General features: G+C 48.9%; 1 protein-coding gene across 1 annotated transcript; it reads left to right on the top strand.

Annotated features, from left to right (window-relative positions):
* Nucleotides 1-1,185: 1,185 nt before the first annotated feature.
* On the top strand, nt 1,186-16,312 carry V8C40DRAFT_283797 (uncharacterized protein; the record flags this gene model as incomplete). Its single annotated transcript, XM_083222033.1, has 4 exons — nt 1,186-2,575; nt 2,625-8,471; nt 8,616-16,023; nt 16,088-16,312. The coding sequence occupies exons 1-4, from the start codon at nt 1,623-1,625 to the stop codon at nt 16,310-16,312; spliced, it is 14,433 nt and encodes a 4,810-aa protein (XP_083067890.1). The 5' UTR covers nt 1,186-1,622.
* Between the last annotated feature and the right edge of the window lie 7 nt (nt 16,313-16,319).

Below are 16,319 nucleotides of genomic sequence, written 5' to 3'. Positions count from 1 at the left end.
TCCAGGTTTCGATGAGGCGATCAAAACTCGATGAACCAATCCAATGCCTCGAACCCTCCGCATAAAGGCCGATCTATGGACCGACGAGTAGTTTGCGACAACCGTGATTCATTTAAAATCATGTCCGTCTAGACCATCAGTGGATGAAGCCGCTGCGAGGACGGAGGCAGGCCCCATAAGAACAAAGCGTGGTGGAGATTGGACTGAGGGAATTATCTGATCATCTGATAAAAACCGGATCTGATAAGATCAAGGCCCGTGGTTGGATCCGCATCCATCCGTCGCAATCCAAGGCCCTTGTGCGCTGCCAGCCGTGGGAAAAATTTTCATCTTTCTTCAACAGGCCGTCCGAACATCGCGAGCCGTTTTTCACGAGTTTTCTCCTAGTATACCCCTCACTGCTCCGCCCGAGGGCCAAAAGTGAATCACCGCCCCGTTGCACACACTCAACGGAACGCAGCGCGTCTCCCCTTGCATGGAACCTGGGCGCTCTGCATATATCCGAAGGACACAAAACAGGGCACGCAATCGTCAAAAGAGGGGGATCGTTGTATTGCTCTTTATGAATTGGAAAAGACCGAGCCCCACATGCGTATCAACGAGAAGGATTCTCTCGGCTTGTTGGAGACTCTTGAAGCCTCCGGACGGCGGATCTTCAAAATCACACCCAGCTAGTGGTTGCTCATGTCAGACAAGGCGGCCGCCCCTCTTCGGGGCCAGATGCTGTGTAACCCACGGGACTGGCTAGCGAGTGAGTGAGTGCCTGGCGGTGGCTTTGCCTTGCCTTGCTTTTTATTCATAAGACTCTCTTCTGACCTTGTCGGATGCCTGTCTTTTGTGACGCTGACTTTTCGCTTCCTCACTCTCACCGTTCCTCACCGTCTCTTCTTCTTCCTTGCTTGTACCTGGTCCGAAAATCATCTCTCCCATTTACACCCGTGACGCCATCGTTACCCTCTGAGAGCGAAACCTAACCTTTTGAGCTAAGCGAAGCATAACGCGCGTGCGTGTGGCAGCCGAACTCCGGGCCCTGCTTTGCAATAAGGCTAAAGCTGCATGGTAAAGAACCATTCGGACGAACTGTATCAACCGACATTTCCCATCTGTGCATCAGCATGACTGCGAGCGGCTACGACAGTGTCGCAAACTGACGATTCGATTGGTGGCGGCCGCATCTCCTTACGCCTTGCTGATTAATTGCGCTGCTCTGAGAGGCTCGTTTCAGCCCCAGCTCATGCACGATCTAGACGCATTACCGTCGACGGCAGGAATCACGAGCCCCGGAAGCTTCATCGGCGAATCATCGACATGCCAATTCGTCGATAACTTGTCTCGCACTCTCCTTCTCTACGTCGCGTGGCTCAGTCTTGGCTAAATGGCGCGCGGGCAGTGCAATTTGAGTGACCAACGAACGTGAGGGTATTTCGCATATGGGCCGACGTGATGCAAACATTTTCTCGTAGGTAGATTGCGTCTTGATGTCTTTGATTTCATGGCCGTGATTGTGGAAATCAGCACTTGGTTGGCAAAAAAGGCTATTCCGGCCAGGGTTTTCTGACTATCTTGAGAGACATTTTAAAAACATACACGCACACGGCCACACACACACAAGACGGTGCACGATGGAGGCGCCCGCTGACTTATCTGTGCTTAACCCACACCCGACACTATTACCCGGCCCGGATCTCCTCCATCATCTTATCAGACAGCCGGACGACTCAATAGCCTTGGACTACCTCGGCAGGAATAAGCGCGTGTCATTCTCCTATCGCCAGCTCCATGATGCTGCAGATGCCCTGGCGGCCAGGATATGTCGTACATTTGGTGAATCCAAAGATCAGTTTGTGGTTCCAGTTCTGGTTCACCAGTCGCCACACTTATACATAGCCTTGTTAGCTATTCTTAAGGCCGGAGGTGCATTCTGCCCGCTCAATGTAGATGCGCCCCCGGACCGAGTCAACTTTATATTGAAGGATGTTTCTGCGGCCGTGGTCGTGGCATCCGCGGAGCTGGCCTCCCGTATACCCCCGCAAAGCGCGGTAAAGGTGCTTATAGTTGAAGACGAAGAGGAGTCATGCCTAGATAGAGACTCTGTCGACTGTCGTGCCCCCAGCACGAGGGACTTGGCGTATGTCATGTATACATCTGGATCAACCGGAGTTCCCAAGGGCGTTGGCATCTCGCACGCTGCAGTAACACAGGCACTGCTAGCCCATGATCAGCATGTGCCGACGTTTTCTCGCTTCCTCCAGTTTGCCGCTCCGACGTTTGATGTCTCGGTGTTTGAAATCTTCTTTCCGCTGTTTCGGGGGAGCACCTTGGTCAGTGTCGATCGAAAGGAGATGTTGAACGACCTGCCGGCAGTCATTACGGAGATGGAGGTGGATGCTTGCGAGCTTACACCGACGGTAGCGGCAAGCCTTTTGCGGAAAAGAGAAAATGTTCCGACGCTACAGTTGTTGTTGACGATTGGTGAGATGCTCAATGAGCTTGTAATACGAGAATTTGGCGGCAACCAAGATAGGAAGAGCCTACTATGGGCCATGTATGGACCAACAGAAGCAACCATTCATTGGTAAGTGTATTGAAGTTGCGTCTGGGTTCGTTGTCTGACAAGCCTATAGTACTGTACAAGAAGAATTCACTTCTACGTCTTCAATAAGAAATATTGGCGTACCGCTACCCACCGTGTCGTGCTTTATAGTTGAGCCTGCAGAGTCTGCGGACGAGAGTAGAGACGTCAAGATTCTACCCAAAGGAGAGACTGGAGAGCTTGCAGTTGGAGGATACCAGCTTGCCGATGGATACCTCAATCGACCAGAGCAGACGGCTTCTTCTTTTATATCTTCACCCTATGGCTTAATTTACCGGACCGGAGACAAAGCGCGTATCACTGGCGATGGGACCATAGAGATATTTGGGCGCTTATCCGAGGGCCAGGTAAAGCTTCGCGGTCAGCGACTTGAGCTGGGAGAGGTTCAGTCTGCTGTATTAAAAACCCCTGGATGCCACTTGGCCGTTGGGGCTGTGATTGATTCCATTCTGGTTGTTTTCTGCGTTGCGGATACTGGCGTCACGGAAGACTTGATCATGGACCATTGTCGGAGCTGGCTTCCACAATTCATGATGCCGGGAGAGCTAGTATTAATGGACGAATTTCCTCGGCTGCCGAGTGGTAAAGTCGACACCAAGAGGCTCAAGGCGGAGTTTATTGAGCAAAAGGCTGGAAAGGGCCAGGGCAGTTCCTCCATTGGCCTGTCTGACACTGAAAAGACTATCCTGCGAGTCATATCGGATACCCTGGGAGCTGAAGCGAATTATGGTATGACTCTGGCTTCCGCAGGAATTGATTCTCTCGTTGCCATCAAGTTGGCATCAGCACTTCGTTCGTCGGGGTTCAGCGTGAGTGTTGCGGAGTTGTTGAGCATGCAGACAATTGCACAACTATGCTCTGCAGTACAACCTCTTTCATCCGTTCACAATGTGGCCCCATTAGTTGACATCCATCTCGTGGATAAGTGGGCTCTAATTGAAGAGAGCAATCCTGCTCTGCAAAACGCGGAGCTCGTCGAAGATGTGTTGGTGTGCAGTCCACTTCAGGTGGCTATGTTGTCAGAGACGGCACAACGTCCGGAAGCTTATTGGAACGAGATAGAGCTCGAAGTTACTCCTGGAATTACTGCGACGCAAGTACATGACGCATTTCATCTGCTTGCGCAGCATAGGGACATCTTGCGAGCAGGCTTTGTTAGCTGGGATGGTAGCTTTGTATCACCAATATTCGCATCACTACGATTTGATCAGATAGAGGTTGTCGAAGAATTTCGTCGGCTAGAGCTATCTGGAGAGGAAGCCCTTCTCCATCCGCTTCGAGTACAGATTCAGCAGGCCAGAGCCGATGCAGGCCCGCGTATTCTGATTAACATCCATCATGCCATTTACGATGGCTGGTCCATGGACATTATACTGTCGGATCTAACTGATATAGTCTGCGAAAGACCATTGCGTCATCGGCCACAATTTTCAAATCTGCTTGCATATACCAGCAATATTCCAAGAGATGAATTGGACAATGCAAGGTCATTTTGGGCCGAATATCTTGTCGATTGGAATAAGCCAAGCCGTCCGAAGTTGAGTGCCAGGCCAGTTGAATTCGATGAGACGTTGTATCTCAAGGCACAGCTTGACATCTCCTCAGAGGTAGCTAAAGAAGCTATTAAAAACACCAGATATGGCGCTCAAGTCTACTTTCAAGCCGCGCTTGCACTCATATGGGGCAGTATCGTGGGTACGTCTGACGTTTTGCTGGGGTCAGTTACATCTGGCCGAACTATTCCGGTACAAGATATTGAGGAAATTGTTGGCCCAAGTATCGCGTCACTCCCTCTCCGAGTGGATATCGATAGCTCTGCTACGGTTTCTGATGTCTTACGGAGCATCAATGAGAGTAACCGCAAAATCATGGAGCATTGCCTATTGCCACTGTCGGAAATTCGGAAGCTGTCAAGATTGCAGGCGTCTGAAAGTCTCTACGATGTGTTATTCGTTTACCAGGAATCGCTGTATACAAAGAATCGCAAGGAGGCGGCTATCAGAGAAATTCGACACTTGGATCGCCTGGAAACAAGACTGCTATTGGAAGTGGAGCCGAATGATGCTGGATTTTCGATACAGGCTACGTATCATACTGATTGGTTTCCGTCAGCCATGGTAGAAATACTGGTTGAGCAAGTCAAGGCAGTTTTTCAATACATCATCCAGCATACTGATGAGTCAATTCAGATGGTTAGAGAAGCCATTACCATAGAGGCATCTGTCGCGAATACCAACCCTGAGAAACTACAAGACGAAGCTGATCTTGCTACTTTATTCGAGGCCGTGGCTGCAAAAACCCCTGAGGCGGATGCCATCTGTTTTAGCAAATCACTCTCAGGAGTTCCTATGGTTGCGGACACCATGTCATACGAATCTCTAAATCGACTCTCCAACCAGATTGCTCGCTTCCTGCTGAATCAAGGAGCCGAACCAGGTCAAGTCATCGCTATCGTTATGCAAAAGTCGCCCCTTCTCTACGCCTCGATTCTTGGAATCGCCAAGGCCAAATGTGCATACCTGCCTCTTCTCCCGTCTACACCAATTGAGAGAGTGAAAGACATCTTTGGATCAGGAAAGATTGGGCATTGCGTGGTAGACAGTGCCTCCATACATACGTTTCGAGATATAGCTGATGTCCAGTTCCTGGACGTTGAATCAGCTCCGTTGGATGACTTTCCCAACAACTACTTGGCCATGACAGTGGATACATCGAGGCTGGCTTATGTGATTTACACCTCGGGCACTACAGGAGTGCCAAAAGGTGTTGCCGTGAGTCAGAAAAACATTGTCAACAATGTTACATATCTCGCGTCCGTATACCCCAGCGCTCAGAGAAAGGCCGGTCGACTATTACAAGCCTGCTCACAGGCATTTGATGTATCCGTCTTTGAGATTTTCTTCACTTGGCACGCTGGCATGTGTCTCTGTGCTGCTGCTAACGATGACTTGTTTGAAGATATGGAGCATTCGATTCGCCAGTTCCAGATTACACACCTCAGTTTGACGCCCACAGTGGCGTCTCTGATTGACCCTAAGAATGTCCCCGACGTTGAGTTTCTGGTTACAGCGGGCGAGCCCATGACTCTGTCGGTCCTCGATACTTGGGGTGACTTGCTGTGGCAGGGATACGGGCCGTCAGAGACGACCAATATTTGCAGCGTCAAGCGAATGAAGCCAGGCGAGTATATCGAGCATCTCGGCTGGTGTTTTCCCAATACGTCAATCTTTGTCCTCTATCCAGATGGACTTTCCACCGTTCCCATCGGCTGGATAGGCGAGTTTTGCTTTGGCGGAGAGCAGGTCGCTGATGGCTATCTGAATATGCCAGAGCTGACGGCGGAAAAGTTTATACATCACCCAGATTATGGTCTCATTTACCGCTCTGGTGATATGGGAAGGATGCTTCCTGATAAATCACTTCTCATACTCGGCCGTATTGATGATCAACTTAAGCTCAAAGGCCAGCGAATTGAAGCTGGGGAAGTCAACAGCGTGATCACTTCTAATCCGTCGATCCATGCTGCGGTAACTACGTTGGTTAGACGAGAAAATGGTGCGGCGGATCAACTTGCTTCGTTCTATACGTTCTCCCAAGGAGCAGCCGAGGAAGTGTTCAAGACTTTGGATCCTGATACCGAATCTCATCGCTCTTTATATGCCACTTTGTTGTCAAAATTGCCGTCATATATGGTTCCTTCATATCTGATACCAGTCTCCCGAATACCTCTTACGTCTAGTGGCAAGATTGACCGGCGAAAACTACAGTCTTGTTTCGAGGCTCTCCCTCAAGAGTATCTTGAAACTGTGTCTAGCACTGTAACAGTGCAGGATGATGCTGAGTGGAGTGAATCGGAAACAAAGATAGCAGAGGCCATTTCACGGTCCCTGGGCGTGCCCCGAGCTGACATTGGTCGGTGGACGCCATTTGCAACAATCGGCTTGGATTCTATATCGGCAATTGGTGTCTCTCGCAGCCTCAATTCTATACTAGAGCATCGGGTTCCTATTTCGGCAATCTTGCAGCACTCATCTGTTGCACAGCTTGCGCGCGTTGTCCAAGATGATACGGGAAGAAATGGCCCTGCAAGGAATACAGTCTTCTTTTCCGACTCCTTCACTGAGCAAGTCCATAACTCTTTTGCACAGGGGCCATATTCGATTGGTCAAATACTACCGTGCTCTCCCCTGCAAGAAGCAATGCTATCCCAAGGCAGTTATTATAACAGAATTCTTCTGCGCCTTTATCGTCCTGCTGATGAGATGAAGGGCTATTGGGACGAGATGACGAAGCGGCACAGTATTCTCAGAACATGCTTTGTCACTACTGACGATGTTAAGTTTCCAATTGCCCAAGCTATTATGGACAACTGGATCATTCAGTGGAAGGAGTTTACTGTTGCTACCTCTCTCGATGAAGCTGTCCATCAACATTTGGCTGGCGTACCTGATCCCTTGGATACACAAGTGCCGCCTCTCTCTTTTGCCATTATACGACAGGAAGAGTCAATGTTCTTATCTTTCATATGCCATCATGCCCTCTATGATGGAGTAGCAATGGAAAACCTTTGGAGAGAAGTAGAGGCACTGGCGAATGGCGAGCAGTTACTTTCTCCCGTCTCTTATACCCCCTTCCTACAAGCCGCGCTATATTTGCCTGAAGACGTTGAGAGCTTTTGGAGCAATTATTTCCGAGGCTATGACCCCTTGAATCTATTTACGAAGCCCCCAGGAAGCCAGATCGTTCAATGCACACATCAGGAGACTCTGGAGATGTCATATGGCGAGGTTAAAACCCGACTGAGATCTCTTGGGATATCATTACTCTCTGTATGTCAGGCAGCTTGGGCAGATACTCTTGCGGTCTGTTCAACTTCCACCGATGTATGCTTTGGACTCGTCATGAATGGCCGCACGTTGGACATTGAAGGTCTCGACAGATTGGTTGCTCCCTGCTTCAACACGATTGCAGTGAGAAAAGATGTCTCCACCTCTTCTCGCAACATTGATCTTGCCAAGTCGTTTCAGCGCCTCAACTCTGATGTTCAAAAGTATCAGTTCTCGCCTCTGCGATTGATTCAGAAACTTGGCGCGAAAGAGGGCCGTAGGCTTTTTGATACGTTGCTGCTGCTTCAGAGCCCCTTGCAGGATATGGATGCTGGGGTATGGACATTAGAGGAAGATAATGGAGATATGGATATCCCAGTTGTCTGCGAAGTTGTTCCACATTCCAGCTCAGACTCTATCTCCATCAACTTGCATTACGACAAGGGTGCTCTTGGTGAGGATATCGCATCAACACTTGCCGAAGTGTTCAAGCATTGTTTCCAAACCATTTTGGATCATCCCTCAGCTGCTCTACCAGATGCAAGCCATCTGCAGCCTTCTCATCTATCTATATTAAGTACTGTCACTGCAACGAGGAATACTCTTGTAGCATCAGAGGAACTTGAGCTGAATGACGCGGAATGGACAGAGTTGCAGAAACAGATTCGCCAAGTTCTTTCAAGGCTCTCTGGAGTACCAATCCAAAATATTCATCCTGAAACGAGTATATTTAGGCTGGGATTGGACAGTATTAATGCAGTTCAAGTGGCTGCCATGCTTCGGCGAGAGGGCTTCGAGGTGTCTGCATCCGATGTCGTTGAATGCCAGACTTGTGTCAAATTGGCAGAGAGGATATCTGCAGTCTCCAAAGACGGCGAAGACGCATCTGGATATAACTTTGACAAATTTTCCCAGGAGATTCTGGCTCAGGTTCAAGACAAGGTGCCTGATATTGCAGCCATAGAGGCAGTCCTTCCCAGTACACCCCTTCAGTGCGCAATGCTGGTGTCGTTTATTCAGTCTCAAGGACAAAACTATCTCAATCTCTTATCGTATGTAGTGGAAAATACCGTTTCAGAGGATGATTTAATCGGTGCCTGGAAAGCCCTTCAAATTCACCATCCTATGCTTCGGACAGGATTTACTGGAGTCCAGCATCGGCATAGCTCATTCGCAATGCTGAGATACTCTGATAGAACAGAATCTATCGACTCAGTCAATCAAATACTCCGTCTAGAATCACAGGATAAACTGCAAGAATGGAAAGAAAAGGAAGCAGCGGCAATTCTAAACAATCTCCATCTCCCGCCTTGGAGAATCTCACTGGCCAAGACTGATGATGGCCCCATGATGAACGTTCTTGTACACCATGCTCTCTACGATGCTCAATCTCTTGATCAGATGATGGGTGACCTATCAAGGCTTTTGGCTGGGCGAGAGATTGATCAACGATCTATTGAGCCTGCATTGAACGTTATCCTATCCAGAAGCCTCAACGAAGAAGGCGTTGCGCAAGAATTCTGGAAGGAAAAGGCCGAAATGGCAGTGGTAAACACTTTTCCCATCATGACACCCCTGCGAGAAGATGAGAGAGCAATGGCTTCTCATGAAATCAAAGCTTCTATGACGCTTTCATCCTTGCAAATGGCAAGCACGACACAAGGAATCTCCATACAGGCAGTCATCCAAGCTGCATGGACGCGAATCCTTTCCTCGTACTTGGGCGAAGAGTCTGTCGTATTTGGCGTCATTCTCTCTGGCCGTGGCATGGAAGAGACACGAGATACGCCGTTTCCCTGCATGAACACCATTCCCGTTATTGCAGTGAATCAACCGTCGAATACCGAGTTGACTCGCTACATGATGGAATACAATGCCAATGTACATAGGCATCAGCACACGCCTCTAACTCAGATTCAAAAATGGCTGGGCCATCCTGCTACACCCGTGTTTGATACACTTTTAGTGTACCAGAAGCTGGAGACTGAGTCTGGCATCACGAAGCGTTGGAAGCTCGTAAACGACGATGCAACTGTTGACTATCCAGTGTCATTGGAAGTTAAGCCGCATAATGACGAGATTCGGATTTGCATCACATTTTTCAGTGATATCCTGCCAAGAGAACAAGCAGAGTTGCTCGTCAGACAATTCGATGCAATGATGACACACATTGCTACCGAGCCTGACGGTGACGAGGATGGCATCTATCGGTTGAAGCCTGATCTTTTTGCAATAACACCCCCTGTTTCGCCAGAGCTGCGTGCTCCTGTGCAGTTCCTGCATCAGTTTGTTGAAGAAAGGGCGATATCACACCCAAATGATGTCGCTCTTGAGTTTGTTAGCAGATTTGATGGCTCCCGTCCGGTAAAGCAGGTGTGGTCGTATGCTGAATTCGACGCGATGGGCAATAAGATGGCCAACTTGCTAATGCAGGTCGCTCCCATAGGGAGCATCATTGCGATTCACTTTGACAAGTGCCCAGAGGCGTACATTTCTATTCTCGGAATTCTCAAGGCTGGATGTGCCTTTGTTGCGCTTGATCCTAGTGCTCCTAGCGACAGAAAGGAGTTTATTCTTAGAGACTCGATGGCACCTTGCTTGTTGACAACTAACGATGGTAAAATCGACTTTGATACTGACGTCAACGTTGTACGTATTGATCTTGAGGAAATTGAACCGATTTCTGATCAGCCACGCGACCTGAGGGGTGCTTTCACTCCTGATGCGACATGCTATTGTCTGTATACATCTGGCACGACGGGAACCCCTAAAGGATGCGAAATCACACACGACAATTGTGTGCAGGCAATGATGGCGTTCCAAGAACTCTTCAAAGGGCACTGGAGCAATGATTCAAGATGGCTTCAGTTTGCAGCCCTTCATTTCGATGTCTCTGTCTTGGAGCAATACTGGAGTTGGTCGGTCGGCATTACGGTCGTTGCGGCTCCAAGAGATCTCATCCTGGACGACTTGATTGCATCCATCAATAATCTTGAGATTACACATATTGATCTTACGCCAAGTTTGGCTCGCCTTACTCATCCAGATGAGGTGCCAGGGTTATGTAGAGGTGTGTTTATCACGGGTGGTGAACAGCTCAAACAAGAAATCTTGGATGCCTGGGGACCAAAGGCAGTTATTTACAATGCGTATGGCCCGACAGAAGCGACAATCGGCGTGACAATGTATCAGAGAGTGCCCATCAATGGAAGGCCTAGCAATATTGGAAAACAATTCCTCAACGTGGGATCCTACGTTTTCCGCAAGGGAACGGAGGTTCCTGTATTGCGAGGTGCTGTTGGAGAACTCTGTGTTTCTGGAAGATTGGTCGGTAAAGGATACCTGAACCGCAAGGAACTTACCGAAGAGCGATTCCCGACGCTTTCAGAGTTTGGGGAAAGGATTTATAGGACTGGCGATCTTGTTCGTATCCTCCATGATGGCTGCTTTGACTTTCTTGGTCGGGCGGATGATCAAGTCAAGCTCCGTGGGCAGCGTTTGGAGATTGGCGAGATTAACCACGTCATTCGCACTGGTGTCACCGAGATTAAAGATGTCGCAACAATTGTCATTAAGCATGCCTCCAGTGGGAAAGATGTTCTCGTCTCGTTCTTAGTCGGCGAGCAACAGCCTAAAGCTGTATTGTCTCCGTTGGCGGATGAGACGAATCTGGGGGCCAAGGCCAAAGAAGCATGCCGAGCAAAGCTTCCGGGCTACATGATTCCCACGTATTTCTTGGCCCTTCCGTATATCCCACTTTCTCCCAACAACAAGGTTGAGGCTAAAGAGCTGAAGAAGCTATTTAACGGCTTGTCACATGAGCAATTGATGGATCTGACGGCGCCAAGGGCTGCTCCTCGATCCGTCAACGGCGAAACGGGTCATAAAGTGATTCAAGTTCTGTCCGATTTTACGGGTGTCGCCTCAGAGACGATTGATGGAGAGACAAACATCTTTGACCTTGGAGTGGACTCCATCAGTGCTTTATCACTATCTACGCTTTTCAAGGAACGAGGATTTGTAGCATGCTCGCCAGCTATTCTACTACGAAATCCCGTTATCGCAGACCTTGTTGCAGCGCTCTCTGAAAAACTCACGCCATCTCATAAGGACAGCCGCGTGAAGGAGTCACAGCAATTGATACAGGCATACCACCATCGATACCGCGCACTTGCCTGCAGCGTCTTACATGTTCAAGGAGAAGATATCGAGTACATTGCACCGTGTTCATCACTTCAGCAGGGAATTATTTCCAAGTCTGCCACAGATGAGATTCGAGGGACTTATTTTAACTCGTTTGTACTGAATTTGAGCGATGATGCTTCAGAAGAGCGAATAAAGGCTGCTTGGACGGAGCTCATCGCTTCCGAGTCTATTTTACGAACGGCATTTGTCAACACTACGGAGGGTTACGTTCAAGTCGCATTAAAGAATCAGGACTTACACTGGATTGAACAAAGTGTACAGAACGATGAGGGAGCCAAAGCGTTCTTGGACAATCAGTGGCAGGAATGGGTTCAGCAAAACAGTGAACATATTGTTGCGCCACTTGAAGCGATCTTAGTAAAGGGGCTCAGCTTCAGGAAGCTAGTTATCAACATTTTCCATGCAATATACGACGGGAATAGTTTCGACTTGATGCTGAAACGGCTAAAGTCTATCTATGTTGGGAGATTTACGATACCATCTCCATCATTTATAGAAGCGCTATCTCATGGCCCATTATGGAGATACGATGACTGCCGCAAATATTGGGAAAGCCATCTCCAGGGCTGGACGAGTTCTTCGACCCTTCAGCTTTCATCTCCACATGATCGTGCTGCCTCGGTAACTCGAATCATTGATGGGAGTCCTTTGGAGGATGCTCGAAAGAAGCAAAAAGTCACTTTGCAGCCAGTCATCATGGCACTGTGGGCATCTGTTCTTCAGAAATATTACCCTGATGGGTTAACAGTGGGCCTGATTGTCTCTGGCAGATCAATAGATCTTCCTGGAGTCGAAAATACAATAGGTCCGCTCTTTAACACTCTGCCCTTCTTCAACAAGACGCTGAGTGGCCAAAGCTGGGCGTCACTTGTACGGAAATGCAGCGAGTTTAGCACAAGCATATTGCCGTTTCAACACGTTCCGCTGAAGAGCATCCAGAAGTGGTGTGCTGGCGGTCGGCAATTATTCGATAACCTCTTTGTGTTTGAGGTGGAACGGAAGACAAGGGATCGGTTCCCGAATCTTTGGCAAATAGAAGACGGGCCTTTGAATCCGGATTATCCGTTGGCGTTGGAAGCCAAAAGGTTGCTGAATGGCAGTGTGCAACTTACGCTTGTTGCGCAGCGATACGTGGCGGATGAGTCAAAGCTTCAAGAGATGCTAGATGAACTTGAAGAGAATATCCGACTCATGGCTGCTGATGCTCCGTTTCCCAAGTCTGCCGAAGAGGACGGAATACCACTTTCAGTCGAGCTAAATGGATTCAAGTCGGCAGATGACGAGGGTGATCAAACATTCGAGTGGAGTGATCAGGCTCTTAGCATCAGAGATGCAATCGCTTCGCTTTCTGGCCTAGATGATGCTGGAATTTCGGCTATTAAGACGATTCTCGAGCTTGGCCTGGATAGTATTGATGTGATCCAGCTTTCCGCCAGGCTCAAGCAAAGGGGCATCCTGTTGCCGGCTTCTCAAATCATGCGTCAACAGACAATTGCAAAGATGGTGGCATCTATTGAGACACAGCACTCTGGAGAGCTATCCAACGGCAATACAGACAAGATATTCGACGAACTTGAGCAGAAACTCTGGTCATACGCGAAAAAGGTCGGGTTGAGCACAAATGATTTGGAAGCCGTTCTGCCGCCGACGCCTCTTCAAGAGTCTATGGCTGCCGGGATGATACACTCTGACTTTGACTGGTATTTCAACCACGATATTCTTCAAGTTTCAGCAGGGGTCGACGTTGAGAAACTCCGAGAAGCATTCCTTGCGGTCATTGACCGGTCGCCGATTCTTCGAACGGGATTCCTTGAAGTGGATGATTTGCAGCTCGAGATAGCATACTGCCAGGTTGTGCGTAAGCACTGGAGCCAGAAGATCAACAGTGTCCAAGTGGACAATTTGAGTGAGATGGGCTCTCTCATTGAAGATGCAAAACATATCGCCAGAGCAAGCAGCGGAGTTGATGCTCTATTCCAGCTCAAATTCGTGACGTGCAAAGAAAAGACGTTTGTTCTTGTGTCGATTGCGCATGCTTTGTATGATGGGTGGTCATTGAGTCTGCTTTATCGAGATTTAGAAACGGCGTACCACGGTGAATTGCAGACGAGAACATCTGCAAAGCCCTTTCTTCAAAGAATACCTGCCTCGGCCACCGATGATGCCCGTCGATTCTGGGTCGGTTATCTCGACGGTGTTGCGCCATCGATTCTTCCAGAACTGCCCGAGGATGACGTGGACAAAGCCCTGTATCGCAGTGAATATCCTGCAAGCAAGAAAATGTCCGAAATATCCTCCTTCTGCAAGAAACAAGGCATCAGTTTGCAGGTGCTGTGCCAAGCGTGCTGGGCTCTTGTGCTCGCTCACCGGATCAAGGCCCTCGATGTGACGTTTGGCGTTGTCATGTCCGGGCGCGATTTCGAAGGAGCTGAAGATTTGATGTTTGCTACTATCAACACAGTAGCGCTCAGATGTATTCTGCATGGAACTTCGGTGTCATTTTTACGATACCTTGAGGCGAGCATGGCAGATATCCGGGATCATCAATCGTATCCTCTGAGAAAGATTCAAAACGCAGCGCAGTTGTCTAGCGGTGAATTGTTCAACACGCTGTTTATGCTCCAGAAGTTCCCATACAGCTCATCTGCGAATCCGTTGTTGAAATCTGTCGACGGCGCTTCGGCAGTTGACTATCCTGTGAGCGTCGAGGCGGAAGCTGTTGGTGATAATCTCGTTTGGCGAGTCGCGTGCCAGTCGCAATTTATTTCAGAGGATGGGGCCGAACAGTTGTTGGAAGACTTGGACCGAGTTTTGGTGTTTCTGACACACTCGAATGAGCCCGAGATACTCTCGTTTGAAGAAAATCGTGTCTCGATAGCTGGATTGCCGTTCATTTCGCTGGCTGGAGATCTGCCTTTGACTAATGGTGAAGGGCCAAGCGCAGCTATTGAAGAAACAGACGAACTTAATGAGACTGCGCTGACAATTCGGAAAATCCTCAGTTACGTGTCGGATATTCCAGAAGAGTCCATCCGACCACGGAGCAATCTTTATCATCTTGGCCTGGACTCTATCAGCGCCATCAAGCTGTCTTCCCTCTTGCGTAAGGAAGGTCTCTATCTCAACCCGAGAGACTTCATCCGGGCGACGAGCATCAGCCAAATGGCGCAACTTGCGACGCCTCTGCAGACAAATGGCAGCACTATTCACCCCAAAGAAACGGCGTGGACCCCTGAAGGCATTGACGTTGAAGAGCTTCTTGCTGGCGCGCATATTTCCAAAGACAATGTCGAGGTGATTCTACCAGCGTTGCCTATGCAGGTCTACATGGTTAGTGTATGGCAAAATGCAGAGGGCAACGTCTTCTATCCAGAATTTCGGTATCTAGCCGAGGGAATTGCCAGTGTTGAAGACGTGCAGTTGGCCTGGCAGTCACTCGTTGCTCAGACCCCGATTCTGCGCACTGTTTTTATTGCCACAGACTCTCCCCAGCAACCACTTTTGCAGGCCATTCTCAAGACCAGTCACCAGTCTGATGATTCTGCCATCAAGCCAATGGTGAGCCTCGATGCTGTGAGAAGAGAAGACGACACAATAGCAATCAAGCTAAAGATTCACCACGCACTCTACGATGGCGTCAGTATCCCGGTAATAATGAACCGTTTGTCAGAGCTACTCAATGGAAAATCTCTCGCGGTTGAGCAAGGCATTGATGAATGGTCAAGATACACCATCCAACCGTCACTTGAAGACTCCCGACAGTCTCGCAAGGCCTTTTGGACGTCATACCTGCAAGGCTGCTCCTCAGATGACGACTCTTCTGCTTCTGTCATGGCTGGCAAACACCGAGTGTCGCATTTACGACGGTCCGCAATATCAAATATCGCGTACCTTCAAACGGCGGCTAAAGACAAAGGCATCAGCCTACAAGCACTCTTCTTTGCAGCATATGCCAAGATTCTAGCAGCAGAAAGTCTTGAAGTGACAGGTGATGACAGAAAGAAGACTGTCGTGTTTGGGATTTATCTCGCCAATCGAACAGATGAAGCTCTTCCTCTGACATTTCCGACGCTCAATCTTGTTCCTTTAAGAGTTCGACTGGCGGCTAGCGACAGTATTCTCGAAATTGCCGACACGATACAGAATGATATTCACCATATCGCTGCTGAAGGCCGTGCCGATGTCGGTCTATGGGAGGTTGCAGCTTGGACTGGAGTCAAGATTTCGTCGTTTGTCAATTTCCTCAGCCTTCCCGATACCATCCCTGAAACACCAAACGGCAATTCAACAAATATCGAGCTGATTCAAGTACAAGACGAAGAGTTTGCTCAAGAGGCGGAAGAAGAAACGGCGTGTCACCCTTGTCTGCTAAAGAATCCCGTGAGAGACGCGTTCCCGGTAAGTATTTCCAAGGCTCCTAATCCCTTATGATAGAATGCTAATTTATATTTCGCTACTACAGGCCGCAATAGACATTGAAGCATCGATACAAGGGAAAAGTCTCGATATTGGAATATTCGGGTCTCGACAACGACTATCCGACCAAGGCGCGATTCATCTAGTTGACGAGATTGTCTCATATTTGGAGGAATTGAATGGCGAAGAAAGCGCAGAGAATAGTGAAGACAGCGCAGAGATGGAAGCGTGGGCATCGACCTGGGCGACTGGCAGCAGCAAAAAGAAATGATGATTTA

This window comes from Trichoderma camerunense (assembly GCF_050948025.1).
Source record: "Trichoderma camerunense strain CBS 138272 chromosome Unknown V8C40scaffold_25, whole genome shotgun sequence".
Lineage (NCBI taxonomy): Eukaryota > Fungi > Ascomycota > Sordariomycetes > Hypocreales > Hypocreaceae > Trichoderma > Trichoderma camerunense.
Note: the sequence above shows the minus strand (reverse complement) of the source record. Positions and strands in the feature narration are given on the sequence as shown.